This window comes from Bombus affinis, chromosome 3 (assembly GCF_024516045.1).
Source record: "Bombus affinis isolate iyBomAffi1 chromosome 3, iyBomAffi1.2, whole genome shotgun sequence".
Taxonomy (NCBI): domain Eukaryota; kingdom Metazoa; phylum Arthropoda; class Insecta; order Hymenoptera; family Apidae; genus Bombus; species Bombus affinis.
This window is the reverse complement of record NC_066346.1, coordinates 17,293,336-17,309,679: the sequence shown is the minus strand read 5'-3', so window position 1 is coordinate 17,309,679 and position 16,344 is coordinate 17,293,336. Positions and strand designations below refer to the sequence as shown.

The window sequence follows — 16,344 nt, the reverse complement described above, 5'->3', positions numbered from 1 at the left end:
CTGAGGAGGCTTATGGCTTATTGGTTCGATCTAACCGTTACATTACCGAATAATTTAAAATTGATTGCGTTTTATAAAACAGGTAAGGCCATTTTATCAATGTTATTCTGCAAATAGTATGTTGGTTTGAAAATTTGCTGATGAAACTTTTATTGATAGAGGGAAATTGGTCGTGTGGAATGTAGAGGTTCAGATGCAGACGAGATGAATCAGGTTCGGTGGAGCATAAAATCAGCAGCGTCAGGCGCATCAGGGATCGTGGCAGGCAAGAGGCAAAAGACCGATGGATGGACGGGCCAGCCGTCACGAAGCGGGCCGACGTTCCCGTACCAAACGAGATTAATAGAGATCCGCCTGTCAGCCGGACGCCTCTCCGTCTGAGCGAGATCCAGTGGCTTCCAGACGGCCAGTCTTCTCGCAGATCGCAACCTGCGTGGGCAACAACCGATCGTGATCGATCGCACGGTGCGTCCTCTCTGGACTACCGCTTTGCATGTCGTGTGCGTGCGAGTCCAAGAGTATTCCGTGTACCACGAATCTTCTAGTCATCCGCGCGCGGGTATATATAGAGTAATGAGATAACAACCACTGTGACAAATTAGCACAATTTCGTCTACGCGGCGTTCACACCTACGTCTAGAGAATATCATTAAATTCTGTACGCATTTTTCAAACGGCAAACAACTCGTGCATCCTCGATACACAAACTCGTTTCCGAATCACGCCATCCCGTCTCGGTAAATCTTATTCGACCGATTTACGTCCATCGCTATTCGTACCGATGCGAATACAAATCACGAGGGGTCAGTGGGCCGTATTCGGTGGCTTCACGTTAGTTTGCCTCGCCAATTTACGATTAGGTAGGCACCGCATCGCACTTTTTCATTCTGATTCGTCCTCTCTGCTCCTTTCTCTTTTTATCAAGTTTTCCGCGATGTATTCGATGCTTGTATATTTCAATCGACTCTTACAAGTTACTTTTGTTGGCATGCAAAATAGCAACGTTCTCAAAGAAGCACGATCGTTTGATATCTGCATATCGGGGTTGTTTCTGTTTCAGCCATCGGCGACCAGAATGAAGGGAACGAAGATAGGACACACAGGGAAGAGGTTCGACAACATGTATGCTGCGCCAGACACGAGAAAATGATCGATGTTGGATACGGTAAGCGAATTTAAGAAAAAGTATGTATGTAAATTCTGGCTGATGTCAGGACGGAGCATACGGACAGAGATGCACAGAAGATTGCGGAGCGATATAACGTTGAAAAGAGATTCGGCGAGAAGTTGCGTAATTTTAGCAACCGGCTAAATGTAAGTTACGTTCCCTCGTTTCACTCTTGCCGCCCCATATTCACGAGTGGTAAACGCTGGTGGCCTTGTCGCTAGATCCGATCCGGTAAATTAATATCGGGTGTTCAATCAATTGACGCCGATCGAGAGGATGAAGCATCCGGTGACGGTGTTGTCGTGTGCCCATGATCAAAAGATTTGACCGATTTATCATTGCGAGCTATCGCATTAAAATAGCGCGGGAATCGTCGAACCGATCGCGATTCGATCTCATTACTTGATTTTGTCACAGAGAGAGAGATCAATTGCCGCTTGTAGATCGGAGGCGATCAAAGGAACGAGTCTGTGATTCGTGGAATGTTAATGCCCCTCACGGACGAATAATTAAGGTTTCGCCGAAGCGGCCGGTTCCGCGAAACGATCGAAGGAACAACCACCCTTCTAGACGCCATCAATTGACAATTAAATGATTTTGTTGACCGATGTCTGGTATCCTCGGCTGACGCTTAAATCATTGCTATGCCAAACGTCGCATCATCTTTCTACCTCCGATTACCTGAAAAGACCAGACCGGCAACGATTATTCATTCGACCGATCGATCGGGCGTTCACGCGGTAGTTTGCTATTTCAAGTAGATCTCGAGATAATACCATTTATAGGAACAAACACGGAAAAGTGGCAGTGAAGTAGCCGAAGGTTCACGGTAATGTGAATCACCGAAGAATCAGCGCATTCCGTGTCCCACGCGTTCGCGCCAAAAATAGCACGGTTACACTATAGACGGTTCTACCCTCTTCTTATATCTTGTCAACTTGTTTAATGTGATACGAGTCGTAAATTTTGTACGATGATCGCGAGCATTACAGAGCGGCGCCATCGGATTTACTCGCGTCTTATTTTTCGCGAGCGAACTCCACGGCACGCAGTCAACAACACCATCCTACCGGTCTACTGAAATTTCATTGAACCTCCCTGGCCGCACTTTATCGCTAACGCTAATCCCCTTTTTCGACAGTATCTTTGATTTTTATTTTCTCAGGAATATCGGGCGAAATTATCCAAATTGATGCAGGCCACTGTCGTAAACTGTGTCCGCGACACGTGTTGGATGATCCAGGAGATGCGAGTCGGCCCATTGTACAGGTAAATATTTTTTCATCCAGTTTTACTTATCAGAATTTCGGCTCAGAAAAGAATGCAGGGTTACAGAGGTACATGGATGTATGTAATGCGTGACTCATGCGCGGCCGCAGGATGCACCTGGTACAAAAATCTTTTTAGGTGATCCCTGTCTTGGCGCAACGGGTTTGCGACAAAAAACGCGTCGCCATTGCGGAGTTTATCGAACCGGTCGTGAAACTGTCGAATTCCACGACCCGGAATCCTTTAAAATTCAACGTCATGGTCACGCTTATTTTACGATTAAAAAGAGAAGGAAAGGATTGCCGAACTCGCGACATCTTTGAAAAGTCAGGAACGCGTATATAGCGAAGGAACCGATCTAAGTTCGAAAAACCGAGATCGGACGTCGTGGAATTCTGTTCGGGTAGTCGAGCGGCGTGTCGAAGAAAAAAGAAAGGACGAGGCGAAAAGACTGAATTCGCAAATAAAAAAAAAAAAAGAAATATCGCGATATACGTTGCCACGGCAGGTTACGTATGCCAAGGGCTATACGAAGGGCGAAAAAGGCAGGAACATCATGTAGATTTATGACGCATGGGATCGACCAATCCGCCAGCTGGAATGCGGCCACGCCAGCACCGCGCGATCGTACGATCCACGCGACTTTTACGGCGTGTACACCCCACACTGTATCGAGAACCGCGTATCTTCGTCGATGATCATCGTACCCCTTCTATACATATGTACATACCTTACACATTCTATTCTCCAAAATTCATCGACAATCGTATCGCGACTAAACGATCATCGCGTGTTTCTACTTCGTTTCCATACGAATCGCAACCGTTGCCTCGAGTCCGGCAGTGTTAAAACGGCAGTGGACTCTAATTAGCATGGTAAACGAACGTGTCGTAATAATTCGCGAATAATTCGAGAACGACCCTTCTCGGGGAGAAAGCTATTTTCGTCACGTGATGCAACCCGATCGGTGGTTTACGATCTTGCAGCACCCACGCTGCAGGAGAGAAACAGGCTTGAGAAGAAAAAATGTTGCACGCGATATGCAGAAAGAAGAGGATGTGTTTTGCGTCCTTGGAAGGTCGCATCGAGCCGGGTCACCGCTCCGGCGCCAGCTTGGCCAGCTACTAAATCCCGAATCGTGTTCCTGGGATCTTGAGGATGGATGTACCTGAGAAGAGAATTTATTAGAAAATATTCTTAGCCAGAAATATCAGCGGGGGTACAAACGAGAGAAGAAAATGGGTAGAGGCACCGATGCCTTTGCACGAACAAAGATAACGGTCGATGTTATCCCGCAGCGAGAATAATTAAATGGCCCGCGTGTCGCGAAAGAACTCGAGTACCAAAGAAAACGTCCGAACGAGAGATAACGAGGCGCGCGAATATTATAAATTCCTCCGTGGACACCATCGATACTTTCTCGCTTGGCAAACGTACGACGAAATAAAGTACGAATTCTGTGAAGTCGCGTGCTCGCTTTGCTCATTCAACATCTGTATCGATAAAATGTTCCCCCGTGTGATACACGACCAACCATTCTAGAAGCGTGTTCTCCTTCCTTACCAGCGGCAACATTTCATCCGATCCGATTAAAATATCCGAGTTTCCGTTTCGCTCGTGTTCAACGTAACTCATTTGCACTTTTTGTCCTTTCAGAGATGTTTCCCGGAATCGCATTGTCGTCCAAGGGCGGCGAAATTGGAGAGGGTGTCAACGATTCAAGGTGTTCGTGTTATCGAAGTCACAGAAGCTTGCGAATGCACGCCCGATTCGTCCTGTAGGCGAGAATCCTTCACGCATCTCGTACATTCTGGCACTCCTCACCAAGCCGTGATCGATGTCGGAGTATGTATGGGTCACTGTGCTAAAGGTATATAATTTTCTTTCGTTCGATACCATTCGCCCGTAATTCTTATCGATAATCGTCGATGCGTCTTTTGAAAGATCTCGGATGCAAACCGGTGAGGAACAGTACGGTTAGCATCAAAGGACCGAACGGTATGTGAAATTTCCTACGTTCGTAGTAGATAACATAATTTCACTCGAGATAGATGTACTTATTACGTTACATTTTAGGGGACGAAGTGTACCAAGTGATTGAGAAATGTGGCTGTGCTGGAACATGCCACAAAATGGACCACATGGAGACCGTTTTAGATTTCAGCGAAGTGGAAATTAAGGATGGTACAAACACGACGGACGTTAGGCCAGTCGTTCGGGTAAATTTCCTACCACGCGATCTCACATACCGCTATGATCGTATTATAATTTATCGTTGACTTTGTATTTGCGCAAATAGCAAATTAACGTCGGACAATGCGTTGGGACGTGTCCAGGAAACGAGACGGAAATGTGTCTTTTGAGAGACAAAAAAGAGCCATCGAGATGCCTGGCGGGTCTGTACTCGAAGCAACATACTTGTACACCCGCCAGATTCAAAGTTCACGAATACAGGTATTCGGGGATGCGGGTTAATCATCGACGATGCGAATACAATTAAACATACATCGGTGTGGTTTTTCGTTTATTTCAGGACACGTCGTGGATCGAAGAGAGAAATTATTCAAATTACCCAATGTGCCTGTGTCTGAATAAAACAGAGAGGACCGAGAGATGTCTGTTCGATCCAACGGGCCAATGGAACAGACTTGTAGAAACATTCGAGCTATTTTATGCGTCGCGTAAATACAAAGTACCATTTCGATGTTCCTACATGCACCGTGTATTGCTATGATAAATAAACGTACAATGACTTTCTAGAAAACGTCGACTGGCTACCTAAAACTAGTCCACGCTCATCGTGTTCCATCCGGTTCGTTCGCCGTTCTCTATCGTCGTATTAAATGATTCTGCAAGTTTCACGGTAATCGTGTCAATTCTTTGAGAAATGTCTAACAAGTTTAGAATTGGTTCCAGCTTGGAACTGGTGGTATTGTTAATTCGTCTTACGACGTAGGATGATAAAAGCGGGATTACATTTGGCAAGACGCAATAAGACGTTCGGCAAGTTGCTTTTGCGAATTTGACGCGCATTTCCACGAAAGACACGCCAACTGGCACTAGCCAACTTTGTACTTACGACTATTCCCTAGCTCGTTCCCGTTTCGTCTTGCGCTCACATACGAATAATGCAACAAAAAGAACGAGGTCGAAGCCGGTGCTCGATGTTCGAACGCGGAGGCGAAAATACACGCTGACACCCTCGCGAGATCCGTCATCGTCCTCGTAGGAAAACAACCGATTATTCGCGACATCTAAATATCGCTGCGTGGCCACATGACTCGCCACTCACGAATCTACGGAATTTAGGAAGCGTGAGCTTTTTTTAATAGCCCCGCGATGTCATCATCTCGTTCCTGGTGGGTTTCGTACGCTTCGCAATGCTTCGCGTGTATAATCGACCTTTATCGGTTTTTGTCCTTTCCTCGTATCTATTTTTTAATCGCGCAACCATTTTTCTTTCCAGAGAAACGCAAAATTTCTTACCTAAAAATATAAATGTTTCGAGCGTAAAAAATTTCAAAAAGCAATTTCTCGACAGCTAAAAGAAACGGAACGCGCACTCGGTGGTTCGGCATGATCGAAGATGATCTAGGATGGGTTAATAAGAAGCAAACGGGGGAAAAGAAAAGTCACATTTTCGAGTCGTGTTGAGTCGCGTCGAGTCGCGTAGCGTCGCGTCGGTGTCCCGTGAGAGAAGCCGATGTCGCTGCGGGGAGCAACGCGGGGGAGGCAACTCCCGGCATAGCATAAAGGTGACTCCTCGCAGCCAAGACCTCCCATATGCTACTTAGCGTTCCGTTCGGTTCGGCAAACCTCCTGTCCGCTAGCAGAGAAGGTGTCCGCTCCTTCCTCCGCTAAGAAGCGTTTGTCACTGACTTAACGTAGATTCGGTCGATGTTACACGCTGTCATCGAGCTTTCGATTCTGCGAACGAATCCGGAGAGATCAGCATCGTTGGTAGTCGTCGTCGTCGTCGTCGTCGTCGTCGTCGTCGTGTGTTTCGAGCCCACTTTCGGACCTGTTCTCCATTCTGACCAACGATCCATATACGAGAATGATATCGAGTGACGTTCGGTTGTTTCTTTTGGCCATACTCTTCTTATCGTGTACTTTCAACGTACACGCACACCCGAATCGCTTCTCCGAAGATGATAATCCCAACGAAGAAGAACTTGTCAACTCCTGGTCTTTGGATGACTTAAACGAAGGAAGCGAGCACGATGCTCGTCGAGACGAGGCTCTAGAAAAACTACAACAGGTCCGTCTCCAGATAATCGTGTCGTATGCCTTGCTGTTCGTGCGAGACTTGGTGAAAACAGAACTTTTGTTTTCAAAGGGTCAAAAATATGAGTGAAACGACCAAGTACATCCCATATACGGAAGTCGCGTGTTTCAAACGACCGCGTTAACCAGTCGATGAAATCGTTACAGGTTCTTGGTATCCGGAGTCACGGCGAGAAAACAGGACGTCGCAAGGTGCCACCGCAATTTATGGTGGAACTGTATAATAACGTAGCAGATCCCAGTGGTGTCACGCGTGGCAAAAATCCATACAATGCCAAGGTTGTCCGCAGCTTCATCGAAAGAGGTAAACCTCTAACCACTTCCATAGCGTAGGTCGTCGTTCCGTCTGCGATCGAAATTTTCACTAAAACAAAAACTTTTACGCAGATACCACCTTATCGCGATTCTACTTCTTCAACATCACGGGTTTAGAGGTGGACGAATCTGTTTTGGAGGCAGAGCTTCATCTTTATCGGAAGAGGACACCTTTGAAAGTTATGCATCCATCCACTTTAGCTTCGCCCTATTATTTGGTAAGTATACGTCAATCGCAATTTGCCGACTTTTTAAGGATTCGAATAACGAATATATCTTCCTTTAGATAAGAGTATATCAAGTCTTGGATGAGAAAAGTTTAGACGTACCCGATCTTCACAGGCTGTTGAACGTTAGATACGTCGGGGCACACGCGTCCGGTTGGCAGGCAAGTTTCAAGATAATGGAATTTTTAGAAAATACTATATTTTCTCGGTGTACTAAACATTCGACATTTTTCATCAGATATTCAATGTAAAACAGGCGGTTCTTGCCTGGTTAACTGGAGAACCGAATCTTGGTCTCTTGGTAACGGCTTCCACTTTGTTCGAGGATCAAGTAACCGTAGAGTTTTCCCGGCGAAACGAGTACCATCATAGCAAACAACCGATCTTGGTACTCTTCGATGACGACGGGAAAGGACACCGAGGCGAACGTAGCAACAACGAGAGCGAAGAAGCATCCTACGAGAACGAAGACGAGAAGAATGATTTGAAGAACGAGTACGGCGATAAGAATGCCGAGAAGCACGATCGAGGAAAAGGTCAACCGGAAGAGACTCGATGGGAAAGCGAGAATAAATCTGAATACTTTCAAAGGCAGAAGAGAAAACAAATAGGAGAACAGGATGTGGTGACGCAGACTGCTCGGCTGAGCCGAGATCTTGCAGAAGAGACGCCCAAACGACGTCGAAGGGAAACCATTTCCTCTTCGAGAAAATTACAGAAGAACGTTCATTCGCACGGCTTGACCTCGATGGACATATATCAACGAGCGATACGCCGCGAAAGAATGGGAGAAAGAGTTCGTCAAAGGCCGATGTCTTTGTCGAATGAAAATTTCCGTGAAAAACGGTCGATTAAAAGTCACGCTTCTGTTCGACAAAATGTCACTGAATGTACGAGGCACGAGCTGTACGTCGACTTTAAAGAAATCGGTCTTTCCTCCTCTATCATCGCTCCGCTCGGTTATTCCGCCTATCATTGTAAAGGCATCTGCGAATCGCCATTGAGTCAAGATCAACAGCCGACAAATCACGCGACTATTCAGGGAATCGTTCACAAAATGGGACTGGTGAAGGGGGTTGAGAGACCTTGCTGCGTACCCACGAAACTATTGGGCACGACCATTCTATTCTTCGATGACAATGAAAACGTGGTCCTGAAAGTTTATCAAGACATGATAGCGGATCGTTGCGGATGTCGTTAAGGATCTCATGGTTTTTTTTATTCCCCTTGCGAAGGAAGAAGCAGCCGAAGCGTCAAAGTATGTGTTAATGGTATGGAAAAGAAGAAGAATGCGTGAATATGTATGTGAGGAAAGAGAAAGAAAAAGTGGGAGTGCGCGCGAGAAAGAGAGAAAGAAAGAGAGCGAATGTAAGAGTGGCAGAATATCTGAATCAGGTAAAAATGATTTTTACGCATTAGCACGAGAGTCATTCCTAAAGATTCGTCTAAAGATCGCCGTTTAATTGACGTCCCAACATTGTACATAAGAACATTCCTAAATTCGCGTAGAACTAAGCGTATCAATGATTAGAATGTGTCTATATCGTAGCCTATATCTTCATTAAATTATTATTATAACCACACGTAGGGAATTAATCGTCTCGATCATTGTATATACTACTGTGTCGTAAAACGAGTTAGAGTTATTTATATTTTAATTATGACAAATAAAACGAGTATTTAAGCTATCGAGTCGTCTTTACGAGTAATATGTAACTCGCTCCTTCTCACACTCCTATCATGATCGAACGAGATTCGCTCTACGGGCTGTAGGTTCTATATTTGGAAGGATGGTATGTATTGCTTCCATCGTGATACATTTGAAATTACTTATTTCAATAAATCGCGTGTCATCCCTTCCCCAAATAAACGAAGCTGGTCGAACGGACGAGCGAGCGAATGAAATCGAGTGGCTCGGACATAACGAAGCAATTTTCTTAGAAGAAGAAGTTTCGTTGGCTGAGCGACGAAATCGAGGCGTAAATTTTATGAGCGGGCCAATAAAATAAACGTGACGGTAACAGTGCTCGAGACGATGACTTTGGCGCCACTGGATGCAGAAAAACAGTCGTGGAATGTCAGCGCTACCGGTGTTAAACGTTGCCCCTTTTACCTTCTTTTGCAATCCGGTATCGGTGGCGCTCAACGATCTACGAGTAAATAAACGATGTTGAATCGAAATCGTGTTGCGTGTCGACCCATCGAGAAATCTCGCGCTAATGCCAGTTCCTGTACGGTTCCGAATTTCTGTCGTTGATACTTTTACGATACGGCCTTTCGCTTTTTCCTTCTCTCTTCATTCGTAACGATGCGGTTCCCATTTTATTTCGTCGCTGGAATTCATAGCATGGCCCAGGAACGTAAACAGATTAGTTTAACGACCCCTTTGGAATCCACGATGCAATCGCGGATCGGTTTAGAATATAATGTATGTACATATCTCTGCGCTTTCTAGGACAGGCAGAATCCACGTGGAACGCTGCGTGAAACAAACAGTGGAAGAATCGGACGAAATTACGGACGATTAGGCTATTAGGCGATCTCGATTGCCGGCTACCATCCTCTCTACCTGTCTTCCTGCTTTCTTGTTAGTTCCCTTTGGAATCGTTGCACGCGCATAAATTTCCACCCACGCCTCCCACCGAGTTGACCAATTTGTCCGAGGAATAATTTTAGGTTTCTCTTCCAACTCCTTTCTAACTGCCTGCCTGGTTCCACACGCGATAGTTTGTCATGGCAAGAATCAAAGAAGAGATAGAGATATTCAAACGAAAATACTGCAACGATAAATAAGGTGATCGACGATGAAAAGGAGCAGCGCTTTCGACGTGATGCGGGAATTTACATATTTGCGAGCGACCGATCGTTCGCGTGCCATCGCACTGCATTCCGTGTGCGTGCATCTCCAGTTATATTTAATCCATGGTGGGTGTATTTTCGAATTCGCCCGCCTAAAAATAGCCAAAACGCGTTCCATTGCATTCCAACACTGTATTTAGATCCTTGATATCGTAATACGTGTGATCCATGTTGGTGACAGTCGAGCAGAATCTTACCCACTTATTTGCCCTGCTTTTACATAAGTACCAGGTCTCTGACAAAAGACACGAACCGAATGGAAATTACGACGTCTGAAAATTCGATGACTGTTCGTACTTTTTTTCCAAACGTTCTATGTATATATTCGAAGATACGGAGAGGAATAACTAGAACATCTCACGGAAACGTAGTTGCTGAAAGGGTTAATGACGCCTGCAGATTGGAAGAGTATCGGTGTAAAGAGGGGAGGCTAGAGCAACGTAGAACAAGCGAGGGAAATGGAGAGGAGAAAACGAGGTAAAACGGAACCGGTGTAAAAAGAAAGGAAAAAGCGATAGGGCGGGAACTGCCGCTAAGTAAGAAACCCTAAGCCGTGAACTGTACCACGGCCTGTACAATGACGTAGTGTTCTGTCATCCGAAGCGCTACCTCTCCAGCCTCTCCACTACCGCTGCTTGGCCATTATAGTGGGACAGAACTTCACGAGTTCACAACTATACATATAGTGGTAGGCCTTTGAACGGTGCGCGCCTCGTGCCTCGTGTATGCTGTGTTTCTTCCTTTCCGTCGCCTGTTCTTTGTCGTTTTTTCATCGCTTTTCTCCCGTTTTCGTTCACGCGTTTACATATCTCTTTTTCACCGATCTATAGCCTTTACCTGCGTGACGCGTCATCTAGTGCAGATGCGATGGTCGATCGATCCATCGATCGTTTTTGATCGCTTCTGAACAAACGCTTTTGTAAACAAACAGACCGACAATAACGTCCTTGTATTGTCTGCCTGAAAATCGTTCAAGAATCAAATAGAGAGGGATGAAAGGTCAAACGAATATATCAATTTCGTGGAAACCTTCGCTGGGTATACTGGATGCGCGTTGAACAAAACAAAACGGAAACAAAAGTAATTTTCTACAATTAAATATTCGTCGAGAAGACATTATGAGGAATCGTTGATGACGAACATGACGGTCTCGGCCTTTGTATACTGCGTTCTCGTTTTCCAATTGACGTTAATTGTTTCGATCGTGCACACGGGCAGTCGTCGAGTAAGTAACATATTAACGCATTAAGTTTCACGCTAATATTATTATAAATACTTATTTGAATCGTACTTTCATTAACGAGAGGACAGATTAATTCTTTTATCCAGTGATTTTCGCGGTGAACGAGAACGCGGGAAACTGATATTTTATCCACACGCCGATTGGCTGCTACGCCATTGAATGGGAAACGGTCTCGCAACGAACGCTTCCAAGAAGTAGAAATGTTTTGTGTCTCACGGATCGGCGAGAGTATTCCATTTCGCTCCGTTTCGTTCCAGCGTGTATTGCCGTGTCCCTTTTCCATGCGAGAGCCTCGTATCTCATCGACGAGCCAAACACGGCTTCTTTTGATGTTGTGCCGACCACCGTTACCCTCCTCTGTCACGAACGTTCAAATAACCCCTGTACCTCGAATCCACTCTATTCGAATTACGCTAGATCGGCCGTTTAGACGTTTCTTTTCCCGCGAATAATCGATAAATTTACTCCTTTTCTCCTCATAGATCGATGATCATGAAATCACTGGAGATTTGGAAGTCGCCGTGTATCAAAAACCGATTTCCCACCTATTTCACCCGTCTTGGATGAACGATCGGTTGATTCGGAGCAAACGAAACGAGCAGCTCGAAGAAGAGACGATTCCTACGAGACACGCGAAACATCGGAAGCGACGTCGCTGTAGAAATCGATCGACGTGTCTTCGAAACACATCTGCGATCAGGCTGTCTTTTCTGTTGGACAATGGCACGGCGCCAATAGACCAAACATCTAAAGAGACAAAAGAAGATCCTGATGAAAGCAACACGCTTATAGAGGTCGATGAAGAATCACGCAACGATGGTGTGCAGGTAATGATTTGTAATATTGGAGTTGCGTAGATCTTCGAGGGAAGTGAAAATAAACTGGATTACATTTTTTCCCCGGCACGTAGGAATCGTACAATAGGACCAAAGGGGAGGATTACGATGTAACCGATATTGACGAGGAGAAAGGTAGAATCGATTCAGCGGAAAAAAGTTTTATCATGACAGAGAGAAACGATCTCAACGAGCGATCTATCTCTACTGAAATTGAGTTAGAAAATCAAAACCAATCTCGAGATCGAACCACGAACGATGAATTCTTCGAGAATATAGATTACACGGACGAAATGAATTCTTCCTCTGTTTACCCGGCCATCGACGATCGAGTTATGTTCCACGATAGCTTGAGCGTTATCGTGAGCAAATTATTTCAAAATCTGCGAAACGTTAGTGCAGCGGACGGACAGAAAATTTTCAAGGAGCTGGATTTTGTGAACGGCACGAACGAAGATCCTTGTCAGAAGTGGCTAGACAGCAAGGATAAGCTCGAGCAAGTTTTCTTAGGTACGAACTCGACATTCATAGTGTTGTAAACACGGTGCCTGGTTTCTCGAACTCGCCGTTACAGGTGGTCTAGCGTCGTTACCCGCCTGTCCGTGCCTATACCCGAACGATATCTTTTACGAAGACAAAATTTGGGATCAGAAGCGAATGAAGTATTTCAGGTGGAGAGACGTTAGTGGTAGCTCTCAAAGACTCGATGTCTATAAACCCGGAGCCACTTACTGCGTGCGCTCGTTTTTGACGCAAGGAAGCGGAAGCGCCGCAGCTCAACACTGTTGCTACGATCATCAGAGGAAGCTCTTGACCCGTGGTTCCGGTGCTGGTACTCCGTACTTTGTCAGTCCTGAGATATCGCCTATACTGCACGAGAGAATTGACGTGCTGCCTTGGAGGCTTTGCAAGGGTGACTTTTCCAGGTCTTTCACTTGCAAGTATATTATCTACGATTAACACTCGGCGAATTCGCATCTTTCATTTTCCAACGATTGGAGACCGGAGACGCGAATTCCCGTCTTTCATACTTCATGCGGCATCCTATAAAAATATTAACTACCGTGAAATAAAAACGGTAAGAAAAGCAATCGATGCTATAAGTAGATGCTATATATGTAATTTTATATTACATGTTTGAATAATACGAAACCGTTATCGATATATTAAATATAATGTTGGTTGCCGGAAAGTTTTTTTCAATCGCTCCAAAAACACGCGGAAATTCAAGCTATATGGTTGTCAGAGCAGCCGGTCCTCAAAGTGTTAAGATAATACTGTACTCTTTATTTATGTAACTTACAATATGATCGAAATTATAGGTACAACGGAGTAAGACCACCAAACAATGACAACGCGTGTGAGGCGAATCCTGATGACGAGGAATATCAACGACAAATCGATGACACCAAGCATTATTAAACTGCCGTCCTTTAGGATGCAGTATCTATGATACAAGATACCTGAAACAAGTCCCAATGAGATTGTATTTCCGTTGAGTTACTTTAATGCGCGTAAAGAATGTATGTAGAGTGAAATACAAGAAATAAACATAGCGCTGTTAATTTTACTTTTCGTATTACGTTTTGACCTTATTTCTAAACAGTATCCTTTTAATATGTCGTTTAAAAAGACGCGCTCTAATCAAAGGGTACTTGGAACCGGTTTTGACCGTTCCCACTGGCGCGTTTCCAGTCACGTTTCTCGCGCTACTTCCCGAACGAAAGAGGGGAGCAAGCCGAATGCAGGAACGAACAAAGTCGATTCATCGCTCGAGTCACTAGGCCGTTCAGTTGTTATGGTTACTGCTCGCAAACACGGGTTTTATTTGCCTCTAATAATAAGTTAAGCTTAATATTCAATGTCAATGAACAACTATGGATTGGGCCGCGGATTTAGAAATTACCTCGAAAAAAGTAAGTTTTTAAATATTCACCCTTGTCCATTGTACACATTTCTTGTATTCGATTGCTGGTAACAACAGAGCGGTTAGGTTAACAAAAAAATATTGATTTTCAGCTTTTGCCTCGTCTCGGTAGAAGATCGACGCAGAACATCGTACAAGAAGATTCGAAACTAAACGATGATCTTTTGGAAAGTCCTGTATCGTCATCCTCTGTGAAATCGGCACAACCACCTGTAGCACCGCCACGTACCAGGAAAACAGGATGGGGTGACGAACTGAAAAGCGGGAAGTAAGTTGTCTCGCGGTAATCTGTGGTTTCAGCGAGAAATGTTTCATGCGGTTTTCACTTGCCCTCTTTTGGTTATAATTTTAGGATACGTGGATCGTCGAGCATCATCGAACAGTGAGTATAACGAATAAAATTAAAGAATCAGGCATCCGTAGTCGCTGATAGACTGTTTCTTAGGGAACGCTCTCGAGGGACGGAGAAGGACGACGTGATCGACGGTGAGAATTAATTTGAAATCGTTCAAAATGTAAAAGTTCCGCTGTTAACAGGGTTATACTTTCTAGATATTCCTGTTATACCGGATTTGGACGAGATTCAGGAGGATAATGCTTTGTCCGATTTAGTAAATACACCAACGTAGGTATCATTGTGAAGTTTGTTGCAAAAATTCTCATTCAGTTACTTTCAATTCGGTATTCCGTAGAGTGAACGTGAACAGAGTCGCTGCGTATAAAGAACTTGATACGGATTTGGTAAAGAATGCCGCGTTCGTGTCTCTAAATGGCGTTAATCTTTCTCTTCTAGCAGAGAAATTATACAATGAAAATCTAACAAAAGAGCCGGATGAAGTATGGAATTGGAATCTTATTTTCACTCAGGTTGCATCTGAAGTAAATAGCGAAACGCGAAAAAATCTTGTTACTTAGATTTTATACTTATTGTTCGGGATTTGAAGTAGCCGTCTGTTTATGACTTGGACAGCACCTTTGCCTTCTTGGGAAAGTCCGAATTTCCCATCTCCCAAGTTATAAATCTTACGATGCGGACATCATTAAAAGGTTGATAAACGCCTAAATGTCCGATGGATCAGGTCTAAAGTAAACATCTGGTATCGAGCAGCAATACTAGAAGATATGCGCCAACGAGAGTACACAATTAAACCATGGACGAAAACCGGGGACGGAAAGTTAGTATATAAGGATCAAACGAAGCTTCTGCAAGCAGTAACAGAATCTTACAACAGTCTTCATCAAAGCGCCACACTCTTCGTGTTATAGTACGCCGTATTCTGTACCTTAACTTGCAAATACATAACCTAAACATACTATATACTTGGTATCTTTAATTTACCTCCTCCTTGAGCGTTAATCTTATTCAAGGTTCGCGATATCAACCGATGAGTTGCACCTGACTGATCACCACTTATCTCACAGTTGAGAATTCGTAACACTTATCACTGATTTATAGTATAAATAAAGCTAAAAAGACGTGCAAAAACATTATCTTCCTCCGTTTATTTTTATCCGCATGAAATCTGCATGATTTGTGAAATTTATAAAAAGAAAATGAAAGCAACGAAAGAAAAAAAACATGGCATACTGCTTTTCCTGCAGTGCCTGTATATGGAAGCGATAAATTTATTTAACCTCGTCTGACCTATTCGATTGCCCCCCAATTTGGAAATCGCGGTAGTTCGAGGAGCGACGTGAAAGACTCTACCGTGCAGGCGTGCAAATCCGAGGTGAATTATAAAATAACGCACCACGAACCTACACGCGCAATCGGGAGCCGACACAAGCTACTTGAAGCGACCACGTGACAACACCCACTGAGCAGATCTGCTTATTTCTAACGTTAGCGATCAATGTTCAGTTGTGCCATCACTAGCACACGCACTTCCGCAAATAATGCTTTGGTTCTTCTATATATACAAACTGAACGTCATCTGACCACTAGCGAGAAAGCAGACCGTGTTGTAGTATATTATACATTATTAAATTACAAGAGAAAATATTTGTATATCAAGTCGTAATTGATGTTGTAATATAATATAATATTTGAAGTAAAATTACTTTAACAAAAGTTATTTAAAGCAATTTTTATATATTAACATTGATACCGCATATAGATATTCGAGATAGAAGCCATCTGGAAATAAAATCACATACTAGAATCGCATCGTCATACGAATCGATATATCGAACGTCTACAATCGATATACATA

The 16,344-nt window shown here is 44.2% G+C and overlaps 4 protein-coding genes and 2 long non-coding RNA genes across 14 annotated transcripts; 4 read left to right on the top strand and 2 right to left on the bottom strand.

Moving 5' to 3' along the window:
• The first annotated feature begins 253 nt into the window (after positions 1 to 253).
• Positions 254 to 5,201, top strand: LOC126914413 (uncharacterized). 2 transcript variants are annotated; one of them, XM_050718346.1, is made up of 8 exons: positions 254 to 465; positions 1,061 to 1,165; positions 2,334 to 2,437; positions 4,094 to 4,307; positions 4,382 to 4,435; positions 4,514 to 4,656; positions 4,737 to 4,891; positions 4,971 to 5,201. In XM_050718346.1, exons 1-8 carry the CDS (start codon positions 288 to 290, stop codon positions 5,026 to 5,028), a joined length of 1,011 nt encoding a protein of 336 aa, XP_050574303.1. In that variant the 5' UTR covers positions 254 to 287; the 3' UTR covers positions 5,029 to 5,201. The 2 variants fall into 2 exon arrangements, with proteins under 2 accessions (XP_050574303.1, XP_050574304.1); XM_050718347.1 differs by having other exon boundaries at positions 375 to 860.
• Positions 2,314 to 4,133, bottom strand: LOC126914439 (uncharacterized). The gene is made up of 2 exons (XR_007709660.1): positions 4,001 to 4,133; positions 2,314 to 3,605 (listed from the first exon to the last, which is right to left on the bottom strand). It is a non-coding gene; the product is annotated as an uncharacterized LOC126914439 (long non-coding RNA).
• Positions 5,202 to 5,813: 612 nt separating the features above from the next.
• LOC126914397 (bone morphogenetic protein 2-like) lies at positions 5,814 to 8,954 on the top strand. Its single transcript, XM_050718301.1, has 5 exons — positions 5,814 to 6,698; positions 6,872 to 7,028; positions 7,112 to 7,257; positions 7,326 to 7,427; positions 7,505 to 8,954. Exons 1-5 carry the CDS (start codon positions 6,495 to 6,497, stop codon positions 8,465 to 8,467), a joined length of 1,572 nt encoding a protein of 523 aa, XP_050574258.1. The 5' UTR covers positions 5,814 to 6,494; the 3' UTR covers positions 8,468 to 8,954.
• Positions 8,955 to 9,686: 732 nt separating this feature from the next.
• Positions 9,687 to 13,774, top strand: LOC126914403 (uncharacterized). 4 transcript variants are annotated; one of them, XM_050718322.1, is made up of 5 exons: positions 9,687 to 10,191; positions 11,851 to 12,195; positions 12,279 to 12,714; positions 12,779 to 13,130; positions 13,527 to 13,774. In XM_050718322.1, the coding sequence occupies exons 1-5, from the start codon at positions 10,189 to 10,191 to the stop codon at positions 13,624 to 13,626; spliced, it is 1,236 nt and encodes a 411-aa protein (XP_050574279.1). In that variant the 5' UTR covers positions 9,687 to 10,188; the 3' UTR covers positions 13,627 to 13,774. The 4 variants fall into 4 exon arrangements, with proteins under 4 accessions (XP_050574279.1, XP_050574278.1, XP_050574280.1 ...); XM_050718321.1 differs by lacking the exon at positions 9,687 to 10,191 and adding an exon at positions 10,303 to 11,350 and having other exon boundaries at positions 12,779 to 13,141; XM_050718323.1 differs by lacking the exon at positions 9,687 to 10,191 and adding an exon at positions 10,303 to 11,350 and having other exon boundaries at positions 12,779 to 13,117; positions 13,527 to 13,625.
• On the bottom strand, positions 13,101 to 14,253 carry LOC126914431 (uncharacterized). Of its 2 annotated transcripts, XR_007709651.1 has the most exons (3): positions 14,111 to 14,253; positions 13,508 to 14,038; positions 13,101 to 13,248 (listed from the first exon to the last, which is right to left on the bottom strand). It is a non-coding gene; the product is annotated as an uncharacterized LOC126914431 (long non-coding RNA). The 2 variants fall into 2 exon arrangements; XR_007709650.1 differs by lacking the exon at positions 13,101 to 13,248 and having other exon boundaries at positions 13,471 to 14,038.
• Positions 13,975 to 15,447, top strand: LOC126914426 (intraflagellar transport protein 43 homolog). Of its 4 annotated transcripts, none has more exons than XM_050718377.1 (6): positions 13,975 to 14,120; positions 14,224 to 14,399; positions 14,484 to 14,513; positions 14,577 to 14,617; positions 14,684 to 14,756; positions 15,211 to 15,447. In XM_050718377.1, the coding sequence occupies exons 1-6, from the start codon at positions 14,082 to 14,084 to the stop codon at positions 15,395 to 15,397; spliced, it is 546 nt and encodes a 181-aa protein (XP_050574334.1). In that variant the 5' UTR covers positions 13,975 to 14,081; the 3' UTR covers positions 15,398 to 15,447. The 4 variants fall into 4 exon arrangements, with proteins under 4 accessions (XP_050574334.1, XP_050574332.1, XP_050574333.1 ...); XM_050718375.1 differs by having other exon boundaries at positions 14,824 to 15,447; XM_050718376.1 differs by having other exon boundaries at positions 14,565 to 14,617.
• The last annotated feature ends 897 nt before the right edge of the window (positions 15,448 to 16,344 follow it).